General features: G+C 42.6%; 1 protein-coding gene across 5 annotated transcripts in view; it reads right to left on the bottom strand.

Moving 5' to 3' along the window:
- Positions 1-352: 352 nt before the first annotated feature.
- Positions 353-11564, bottom strand: part of ARHGEF9 (Cdc42 guanine nucleotide exchange factor 9) — a 334089-nt gene continuing 322877 nt past the window's right edge. For 2 of the 5 annotated variants that reach the window (XM_087728130.1, XM_087728131.1), the window contains exons 10-12: positions 9155-9398; positions 7097-7165; positions 353-2980 (exon numbers count right to left, since the gene is read on the bottom strand). In XM_087728130.1, coding sequence (XP_087584256.1) covers positions 2799-2980; positions 7097-7165; positions 9155-9398 — 495 coding nt within the window. In that variant the 3' untranslated portion in view covers positions 353-2798. The remainder of the gene's footprint in view (positions 2981-7096; positions 7166-9154; positions 9399-11564) is intronic. The other 3 variants (XM_087728134.1, XM_087728132.1, XM_087728133.1) reach the window with 2 other exon arrangements.

Raw genomic sequence — 11564 nt, 5'->3', positions numbered from 1 at the left:
AGTGTGGTGGCTTTGCTTTCATTTTTCAAAGAGTTTCTTTAACAAAGTCAACTCAAGCTAAACAAGGGAGACAAGAGCTTTACTTAATGCAACCTCTGAGCATCTTCCTTCTTATTCTGTTTCCCCTGGTAACATTTTGGAAGCTAAAATGTATGATGGAATATTCTCTTAGCTGACAGCAAGCAAGGAACAAACTCCCAAATACTACCACTGGCATCTCGTCATCTATGTTAGCTTACAAGAGACATAAAAGGCAAATTCTACCTTAGCTCATTTAAACATTTGGACAACTTGTTTTGATACATATCTGGGGGACTGAGGGTGGTGGTGCTTTTTTTCAATGGACAGGCAGGAAGGGAATGGTGCAAAAGGAGCATAAATGGTTCCTTTATTTTCCTGGGAAACCATGGGAAATAACGCCACAAATTCTACCGGTGGGGCTCAGGGAACGACCTGATGCTCCCTGTCTAATTAAACGTGTTTATTAGAGAGTAAAGGCCAGAAGGCAAGATGAGAACCAATGGATGGAAACTTAGAATGAAGGGGAAACTTCCTGACAATTAGAAAAATAAACCAGCAGAAGGGCTTCCTTTCAGATGCTGTGGCTGCTCCATCACTGGAGGCTCTTAAGAAGAGGCTGGGCAGCCATTGCTCTGGAATGACCGAGGGTCTCCTACTTTTGCAGGGGGTTGGACTAGAAGACCTCCAAGGTCCCTTCCAGCTCTGTTATTCTGAGATAGTGCAATATAATTGGGATAATACAATGCTACTGGAGCTTTTCAAAACTAGATCGGAGAACCATTTGACTGGATGGTATAAGACCTTGAGCAGGGGGGTCGGACTAGAAGACCTCCCAGGTCCTTTCCAGCCCTATGATTCTATGCAAAAATATATTTTCTAAAAAAAATGAAGTACATTCCATAGGGCACAAAAATGGGACTGCTGCCAACTCCTCCCGCAATGTATCTTTTAGGATCTAAGAGTCCTGGGGTGGATGGGGTTAAATATTTGGGTAATTTTATCCATGTGGGCCACAGCAGGTGAGTTAAGGGGCAAAACTGGGGATTTCTTGGCAGTGTTGCCAGTTTGCTGAACAACGGCTACGACAACTCGCCATGGCCAACTTGCCGTGGGACAAGAATTACACTAGTGTGGAAGAAATAGTCGAAGAGAATCATTAAAGAAAGGATGTCAAAGGAGGAACAAAATAAAATATGAATGACAAACATTAAAATATTTTGTAATTATTTTAAATAATTAAGTTGAACTGTTGAATTATCCTGCAGCAAGTTGGCCTGGTGAGCTGGCTGTGGCAAGTTGTCCCATTTTGAACCCCCCAAGCCTCGCTGACTCCCACTTCCTGACATTTTGTGACCCAAAGGATGTTTATGAAATGCATCCTTTGCAAATGAATTGGCTTTGTTCAGACACGCAGCATTAAACCTTCTTCCGTAATATTGCACACCTTTCTGATAAGGACAAGGTTTGAGATTATGGAGCCAAGGATCCCCAGACTAAGAGCTCATGATTGCTGGCCTATGGTGCGCTTGGATGTTGGCCTGAATCTTACGAGCACTGAAGTGGGCCAACTGATCAAAATTCTGAGAATCAGTTTGGGTCTTAAGCTGAGATAAGTGGACTTTCCATACATTTTTTGGAACTATGCAGAAAAGGCCTAGGCTTTTGCAATGAGCTCTACCGAAAATAAAATATGATAACGAAATGGATCAAATCCCCAAAGAATGTGTAACTGGAACGGGGATGACTTAATTGGTTTTACTGGGGAGTGGAGGAGTCCCACAGAAGGGAGATGACTGCAATTAAAGCCACAGCCACAGCCACAGCCAAAGGCATACTTTCTTGCATAATAAAAACCCATCTACTATCTGCTCCCACCTGCACTCAGATACACTTGCCTGGAGGCTTCAGAGCTGCCATCCCTGTTTCCCAGAGAATTTGCAGAGCTGGTGTTCCCCTCCCAACTGCATTCAAAGCAACACAAGTATCAGTTGCACAGTACAAAGGATCAGAACCAAAGAATAGTTGCAGCTCATTCCAAACAACCCAATTGAGCCGATCCTGAACATTCATTGCTGGCGAGGTAGTTGCTCCAGCCAAGCTCTTCTCAGAGGAACAAATGAGAATCCGATCCTTCTTTCCCTGGGCCTCCGACAGGCTCCATCCAGGGCGCTCGGAGAGAAAGGGACCTAGGAGAGAAAGGGGTTTAAACACCCCTCCCTGCACCCAGATGCTTTTAAAAGACAGTTTCCGTACATGAAATCTCAAAAGAAATATGCACCTCGCTGGCCCTGGATGGAGCCTGTAAAAAGCAGAGCACAAGGCAAATATGAACCATTCTGGAACACCATTTCTGTAGCAAAAAAACTTCAAGAACAAATTTTAACATTTCCAAGGATGCCAAAATAAAGAAAGTTACATGATTCGAAATACTTGGTGCTTCCTAAAATAATGCAGCAGATACTGTTTTTTCCCTAAAACAAGTATAACAAAAATGTTTTTGGTCCTTCAAAATTTCATTCATATATATATCTATATATCTATATCTATATCTATATATATAAATATATGAAATTTCATTCATATATATATATATATATATATATATATATATATATATATATATATATATATATATATATATATATATATATATATATATATATATATATGAAGTTTCAACAGTGCTTCTCCAAAAAAGGTCCATCTATAAATATATTTTTATTCATTTTTTAATTTTTTTAAACTTTATTTTAAAACTCTTCCCCTCACTCTATATATTATTTTTTGAATGGCGTTAACCTGCTGAAGTTTTGCCAGAAGGGTGACTGGCTGCGTTTCGGTTCGGTGAACTCATAGACCTGTGGTTGGGCTATGCCATCAGTTACCAAGTATTGTCCCTGATTTAGTGGCTCCTGGGGTGGTGGGTATGTTGGAGGAACTGATCGGGAGTAGCCGACACCTGGATGGGAGGTGGAGAAGAAAGGAGAGGGAAGAAAAATGAGGAAGGAGAAGAAAAAGAAGTCCATCTTAGTGCAAGGATTAAATGGGAACACAAATTCATCTTCCTCAATTTCCCAAAACTGGACATTAAGGGAGGCAGGAGGATCTGGTGCGGTTACTTTCTCTCTTCCTGTGGGCAGTTCCTTGAAGAAGTCATGACCTTTGAACGTTGCTTTTTCAAAGAAATGCCGACCCAACAAAGAGGCCCCTGCCAGACGCAAAGCCCACTTTTGGACCCCAATATCCCATTAAACCTTGATGATGACCCACGGCCCCTCCAAAAGTTGCCAATCTAATGTGACCAAGGTGGTGAATTAGCCAAGCAAATATGAGATACAGGTAGTCCTCGACTTATTACCACAATCAAGCCAAATTTTTTGCTGCTAAGCAAGACATTTCTTAACTAGACTTTGCCCCATTTTACAATCTTTCTTTCCACAGTTGTTAAGTGAATCACTGCAACTGTTAAGTTAGTAACATGGTTGTTAGATTTTTTTCATATTTTACAATATTTCTGTACATATCAAGGTATTCATTAATCAATGACTGACAGTTGATAAATATAAAATATAAGGTAGATTTTTCTCCCCATCTTCTTCCAGCTCTTCTCTTTTAGTTTGTATTTTTAGTTCATTTGGAGTTGTCACTTTTCTTTTTTAAAGTTTAAAGTTTTTTGTCATTTGTGTAAATAAATAGAACATAGAATCATGGGCCTGGGACCTCAGAGGTCATCTAGTTCAACTTCTTGCAATAGAAGTTAAAACTATCCTGTTGAATCAGGCTAAAAAAAACCTTCACGTGTTTTTCATTATGTCCCCAGAGTGGACATCGAGTCTGCCCGTTGAGGTTTGGGTGGTTGTATTTCCTTTTTAATTTATTTAGGTTTTCATTTATTTATTTTATTATTTGTATATTTCTGTTATTTATATACAGGCGCAGGCTTCCAATGTTGAGAAAGCCTAACCTAGAATGACGGATCTTCCTCCTTTGAGAGAGTGCAGCAGTGGGACTGGAAAATATCTTCAAGAAAAGATCTTTTCTGGGAAGGGATGAGGACTCCTGCCTTGAGCAAAGAATTGGACTCACAGACCTCCAACAGTTCCCTCCAACCCTATGACTCTACGAAACAGAGATTCACCCACAATCCAGTTAGGGAATCTGCCTTGCCATGCAACTCCAGAAGAGGAAGCATTGCAAGATTGTACGGTATACTGGTCGTCCTTGACTTATGACCACAAAGCCCAAAGTTTCGATTGCTAAGTGAAACATTTGTTAAGTGAGTTTTCTCCATTTTATGACTTTTCTTGCCACAGTTGTTAAGTGAATCACCACTGGTGTTGTTAGTAACACAGTTGCTAAGTGAATCTGGCTTCCTCATTGACTTCGCTTGTCAGAAGGTCACAAAAGGGGATCACGTGATCCAGGACACAATGACCGTCATAAACAGGAGTCAGTTTCCAAGCACCTGAATTTTGATCACATGACATGGGGGTGCTGAAAGGGTCACAAATGTGAAAAATGGTCATAAGTCACTCTTTTCAGTGCTGCTGTAACTTTGAATGGTCACTAGATGAATTGTAAGTCAAGGACCACCTGTATTACCCCTGCAGTGAAGTCTCCCAAGACAGACAGAATAACAGAGACACCCTTAAGCTTCCAAATTTCTACAGCTGCAGTGAAAACACATCAACAGTTGGCCAGTCTGGACTAATGTGATTCATGGATTATTATTTTTCTTTCTGGCTTTATTTTCTTTGATATGCTGATCTTTGCTCATCATCATATATTTGATTTGTCCTTAATCATTTCCCTATTCATGACTTCAATTCCAAAATCTTTAACTTTCTACTTTTGAATTCACCAAAATGGAAATGAGAAGAATGGTTTCCTGAAAGGCAATTTCCAATTCTTCAGAAACAGCCAGGGCTGCACAAGGAAGGGATGGGAAGAGGGTGGTGAGAGAAATCAATTAATTTAAATTCAAAGAAGTCTAGTTCAATAAGACACCACCATTTTCCAAGGGGTCCACAGAGATATCAAGATAATCAGGGAGAATTGCGAAGTTAAGCAGATAAATGCAATTAAGTACTCAATATTTCTCTAGATGAAGGTGTAAAACAGCCTTACTTACAGTATCTGATGCCCTTGAGAAGACAGGAACCCCACCATCAATCTCAGCCAGCCTATCACTGGCAAGATTAACAAAGATCAAGAGGATGGCTATCCATTATGCCTGGAGTTCAGTGTATTGTAGCAACCAGAATTGTGTTGAGCCATTTAAATTATGTTAGGCAAAATCTGAACCTTTTTCTGAATGTGAACCATCTTCTCATACAGAAGATTCTTTTGGGTCTTTTTTAATTCCTTCCTTTAATCTTACACCAAATGTCTTCGTTTGAAGGCCATGCAAGTGATACTTTGAAGCCAGCAATCCAAAACCAGAAAGTTTCAGGGGGCTTAAGAGGTAAAACAGAGACTTTAAGGTACCAATATTGCCCTTCAACCTCCACTCCCCAAATCCAAAAAAGGCTAAACATGTTGCTGCCATTTGACCCGATCCGTTTATCCTGAGCACCAGGAAACCCTATCACAGCCAGATCACAAGGAAGAGGAGCCAAAGCTATAGCACCATTTGATCCATTGTTGATCAGACCAGAAAGAATTTAGTCCCAATTGGTAGCCCAACTACCTAGAGAGACAAAGACAGACAGAGAATTAGATGGGATATGGCTGATAGGAACCTTGCCAGATATTAGAACCGAAGTGTTATTTAATGGAATGCAGCTTTGTTTGCCTTTCAAAGCTTGTAGATTTCCCCATCAAAATGGATCAAGTGACTGCCTGATCTCTTGCTGGGAGTTTGGGGGGGACGATTGTGATTGTCCAATTTTCACAAATGCTGAGCTTGGCTGTCCATTATCTGTTCTGCTGTAAGGCTGCTTCTGATGGCTTCACCTGCCCTGCAGGAGGCGAGCAACTTATCTGGCATCTCTTCTCCTGTGTTTCTTACAAAATAATCAATTGTCCAGGAGACAATTCAGTCTGTGTATTTACTTCTGGATTTATATCCTGCATTTGGGACAGGAAAGTGGGCACAGGACTCCCTCCTCCCATTTCCCCTCGAAATATCTAGGTCTAGGAAGTGGGCTGGGCTGAAAGAGGGTCCTCATGGCTGAGGGGAGACCAGAAGCTTAGTTTGTCCCTCTCTTAGTCCAACACTTTCACCACTACACCCAGCAGGCTGTCGGGCTAAGTGAGGGGAACTGGCCCAAAGTCACTCAAGGGATTCCATGGCGTTGGGTCTCCTTACTCCTAGTCCAACATCTTCACACAACATCATTGAGTTGGTGGTGGTCTCTGAGCTTGGTTGTTTTCTTGCAGATGTTTCATTACCCAAACTAGGCAATCTCATCGGTGCTAGAAGGGAGGGGGTTTGCCAAGAGGAAGGAGAAGGAGGCTGAGAAGGGGGAGGAGGAGCTCTCTGAGCTTGGTTTTCTTGCAGACATTTCATTACCCAAACTAGGCAACCTCATCAGTACTAGGGTTGAATAACTGACTAGAGCGGATGATGTTACCTAATTTAGGTAATGAAACATCTGCAAGACAAGCACCGAGCTCAGAGAGCACCAAGGGCCCCTCATGCAGCAGGTCTACCATTCCTAAAACCTCCGCCCAGCCATTTGGGAACTGAAGTCTCAACTACATATTGGGTTAAGACATGACTCAGGAATACCCCAGCCCCCACTGACCCCCCCCCTCACCTGGGCACAATTCTCCCCCTCCCCCGCTGGCCTGTTTCTCTGGAACTTTGATCACATGAGGTCCTCTCTTAATGCCCCACAGGGTCTCTGGGTTACCATAGCGACTGGGACTGCCATCCCTAAACAATGGGGTCACAGGCCTTCGTGCTTGACAACAGTGTTGCTTAGCAATGGAAATTCTGGGCTCAACTGCCATCATAACCTGCAGGTACTGAAAGGGGCACAGAAGAAAGGACGGGACAGGAAAAGGGAGGCGGCACTCAGGGGGAGGAACTGCTGTCCACTCACTGCCCACCATACACAGAGGGAATTACCTTTCTGCTTACTGACTTTTCTTACGGTCATGGCTGCTTGTCGTTTCTGGTTCTCAGAAATTTCAAAACCTGGAGAGGGAAGAGGAGGGGGGAGAGTGAATGCTCTGCAGAAACATAGCCCCTCTTCTCCACCTGGATTTCCCAAAGGCTTGAAGAGAGGGATTAATCAAACAGGCCTGATTATGCCCCCATTTCTCTCTCTCCTTCCTTCCTTCCTTCCTTCCTTCCTTCCTTCCTTCCTTCCTTCCTTCCTTCCTTCTTTCTTTTCCCTCTGCCTCTGTTTTCTCCTTCCCTGCCTCCCTTCCTCCCTCCTCCTCCCTTTTCATTCCTCATGCTAGACCCCCTCCCCCGTGCATCTTGTACACACATTTTTTTATGCAGTCTTCCCCTGTACCTTGATCCATATGCACATCTGTAGAGAGCCACACTGTTTGCAAATCAACCTTTTTCACATAAAACCTTTTGTGCCACAGTTTGGATGTTGTCCCCCCGCCCTTTCTGGGCACTGCTTTTTAGTATCTATATGCTTCCTAGGCAAACTTTTGCTTTGTGTGCTGTTGTGCATAATTGAAGTTGGCCATTAGTACATAAGTGCAAGAACACCACCCTCTCATTTCATCAACTCGCCCTTCTTCATAATTTATAGAGCACATTCTCCTTCGTCAAACAACACGAGATATCACAAGTTCATGTCCTGGTTTGGAAATTGCAAAGTGGATACATTTTATGAAAATGCAAACCAATGGAACTGTTCTTCCATCCAGTCAGTCAGTTTGATGTGTGCCCACTCCTTGAACAAGTTCCATCTTCTGAAGTGCTTGCCAGCCACATGACGGCTGCTTCCAACCACTGGCTCCTTTAGACTAGTTGGGGCTAAACTCTTAAGATTTCCCATTAGTGTAGCGGGATGTCTGGGAATTTGGGGAGCCCTGTCAGATCTTGAAGATCTACATTGGGAAATTAAAAAGACAATACCTTCTCATCCTTTGAAGGGCATCAAGCAAAAGTTTGATACTCTCTTCAAAGCCACTTTGCTCCACTTTCTCTTACAGTCAGCCCTGCTGCTCCTTTGAAGGCAGCACAAGCTCCCTTGACTGGAGTCCAGGGCTTTCTATGGGAAGAAAGACAGATTGGGAAACAAAAGTGGCCTTTTCTATATGAGGAGCCGTGGTGGTTAGAATGTAGTATTGCAGGTGCGTTCTGCCCACTACCAGGAGTTTGATCCCGACAGGCTCAAGGTTGACTCAGACTTCTGTCTTTCCGAGGTCGATAAAATGAGGACCCAAATTGGGCTGCAAAGCACTGTGAAACAGTTTGTGTCTAAGTCCTATTGCAGGCTAACTCTGCCCACAGCCTGGAGTTTGATCCTGACCAGCTGAAGGTTGACTCAGCCTTTCACCCTTCCAAGATTGGTAAAATGAGGACCCAGATTACTGAGGACAATATGCTAAGATTGTAAAGCACTATGGGGTAGTATATACATCTAAGTGCTCTTGCCATCATGCAAGGAAAAACACATGTTTGCAGTTCCACATTGCAAGAATGGATAATAAGGAAGGGATAGTGCAACCTGTTGGCTCTTCTTTTTCCAGATGGGTTTGGAAGCCAATGGACTAATGGGGCAACAGGAGGCCAGCATTCAGTAGCTGGACTTGGAGGGAAGAAAGATTCCTAATATTTATTTATTTGTTTATTATTTGTTTATTTATTTATTTATTTATTTATCATATAGCATATCATGCATGGAGTGGCAACGCATGTTAACATTTCCCCTAGATTAGTAAAGCACAATAAAATATAAATGTTAAAAAGATCTATGTTCAAATACCACTGCCTAGGCCATCTAACCATTGAAACGCCGCATCATTTATATTTTTTTTTAAAAATCAGCTACCGGGCCAGTCACGATCTGATCTACTGTTTGACGTGGAACCCCCAATCCCACTGAGGGGAGGATGCCAGGCCCTGTTTATACAGGGAGTCCTGGCAGATGTTGTGTGAGATACAAATCCTATTCCTGAGCTCTAAGACCCACCTGCTTAGAACTTCCTGTCTTACCTATCTTCTCATCTTCTTGCACCATCTTTCGCTCCTCACGGAAAGCTCTGAGCCACCTCAATTTCTCTTCCAGCTTCTTGGCAAAAAACAAATGCATTTCCTCAGTCTCCTTATTATGTAGCTTAAAAGCATTCTTCATGCTCACATTGAAGTCATCATCCCGTCCGTCTTCAATATCCAAAACTTCATAGCGGTCCATATCAATCCGTCCTTTGTAGTACAAGATGTCTCTTCTTATCAGATCCTGCAGGAAAACAAACATTGCCATTCACACCCGTCTCGCCTAGAGCCAAGGTGGCGCAGTGGTTAAATGCAGCACTGCAGGCTACTGCTAGATCAGCAGGTCAGCGGTTCAAATCTCACCGGCTCAGGGTTGACTCAGCCTTCCATCCTTCCGAGGTGGGTAAAATGAGGACCCAGATTGCTGGGGGCAATATGCTGACTCTCTGTAAACCGCTTAGAGAGGCCTGAAAGGCCTATGAAGCGGTATATAAGTCTACTGCTATTGATATGTTTAAAACTCTGATTTCATTTCCTCGGGAGAAGTGAGCACAATCGCTGGAATGCAGAGGCTATTCATTAAGATGGCTGGAAAGAACCAACCCTGGATGGAGCCAATGGAGGAGCTGCCACCTGGTTTAGACGAAAGCCGGGAAGTATGGAAATCGTTGATTAGACTGCCCACAAGGAACAAGAAGATCTACAGACACTCTGAACAAATGGAGATATCCAGTGGCTTCTGCCTTTTGTGATTGTGGTGACATGCAGACAACAACACATATGTATGTATACCTGCCCTTTGTGTCCCGATCAGTGCACACTTGAGGACCTCATGACAGTAAGACAGAACATAATATTGTTAGTTTCTGGGGAAGATTTGTTTAATTATACATACTTCAATCTTGTGTTTTATATTTTAAATTTGATCTTGTAAAGTATGGCTTATTTTAATTGTGATGCTTCTGACACAAATAAGCCATTAAGTTGGCTAGGATTTCAACTCTTCTTGAGCATCGTTGAAACTCCTCGACTTTTATGTTGAAGTCTGTGGAATGAGATGGAACTCTAGCAGCCCCTAAGATCTCTTGTAGATGAAGACTGACTGGTAGTTTTTCTCTGAAACCCAGCAAGAACTTTAGAAATCCACTTGCCAGGGCTACGTTCTCCCCAAACAATTAGCAAACAGGCACCACAGAAGCTCAGACAACGTTTCCATTGCAGTTTTAAGCAGGCGAAGAGAGTTTCAGTCTTTTTACCTCCCTACTCGATAGAGCTACTAAAAATAGAAATACGTCAAATAAATAAGATAAGTATCTCGGGTCTTCTGTCTATGCTGGGCAATGTGGGCAAAAAGAATGATGGAGACCACCAGTCAAGCAGAATGTAATGGCTGCACCTGTCCTGTCAGGAACCGGCAGCCTGATATTGGGCTGGGGTGGGGTCAGGGGGAGGGAAGGATTCAAATGCAAGGAAGATATGGGGAGTGGTAGAAGCCCAATTCCGCCTTGTGAAAAACTTCAGCCAGCCAAGGTCAATTATTGATTTGCAGAGCTGGTAACCATGAACCTGATATACAAGCACCTAATTGGACATTGACAGATATCTGGGGGATGGCCAGGGTGGGGCTTGGTATTGTTTGCATGCAAAAACCTCAGATTCAGCTTATGCTATTTCTGTACCCACTTAAGCATCAGTAAAGTTATACTTTTGGCAAAAACAAATGGCCAGGAGTCTCTCTTTGCTAGATGACTGAGTGGAATGGTCGACAGTTTGTAGATTAGCAAGCCAAACCTACTTTCAACTTTCCTTAGCTAACACACATTCCTTCTATTCTCCTTTTATTTTTTCCCTAAGAATTCTTTACCTTGAGGGCCTTCACTTCCTGCTCTTATATTTATCTGCACCACCAGGTTGCACAGACCTGTGAGCTGACGCCCTATGCTCTACTCAACCTAGCATTTTCCACATTTGTTGACTACAATTCCCATCAAACCCAATGGCTAAGGGCAAATCAGAAAAGGATGCCCAAGAATTGCAACTTCCTCTGATTCAGTGAGTGCAGAGGCAGAATCGCACTTCAAACAAATGTTCCTAAGACTTTTGCTGAAATGTGAAATGTAGCCTTCCTACAAGGGATGTTTTCTCCTGGTTCCACATTAGGGGTATAGAAGGAAAGTAAGTCTCAAAGGTGCTTTTTCAAAAGGCAACTGGAAAACAAAGTAATTTCTGAATAGCTTCAGTGACACAACAAAAAGGTTGCATGCTATAAATTAGGCACATGGTTCAGAAGACAGCTGATCACTAGTATAAACCTTGGTATTATGAAGGATCCATCACATCATTGTCCTTTGAAATTTAAATAGCCAATTTAATGAGAAGTGAACCAAAGCAGTGTTTTACGAAAGAAGTC

Source organism: Thamnophis sirtalis, unplaced genomic scaffold, assembly GCF_051295495.1.
Source record: "Thamnophis sirtalis isolate CommonGarterSnake01/CBP01778 unplaced genomic scaffold, rThaSir2_p1.2 scaffold_13, whole genome shotgun sequence".
Taxonomy (NCBI): domain Eukaryota; kingdom Metazoa; phylum Chordata; class Lepidosauria; order Squamata; family Natricidae; genus Thamnophis; species Thamnophis sirtalis.
Note: the sequence above shows the minus strand (reverse complement) of the source record. Positions and strands in the feature narration are given on the sequence as shown.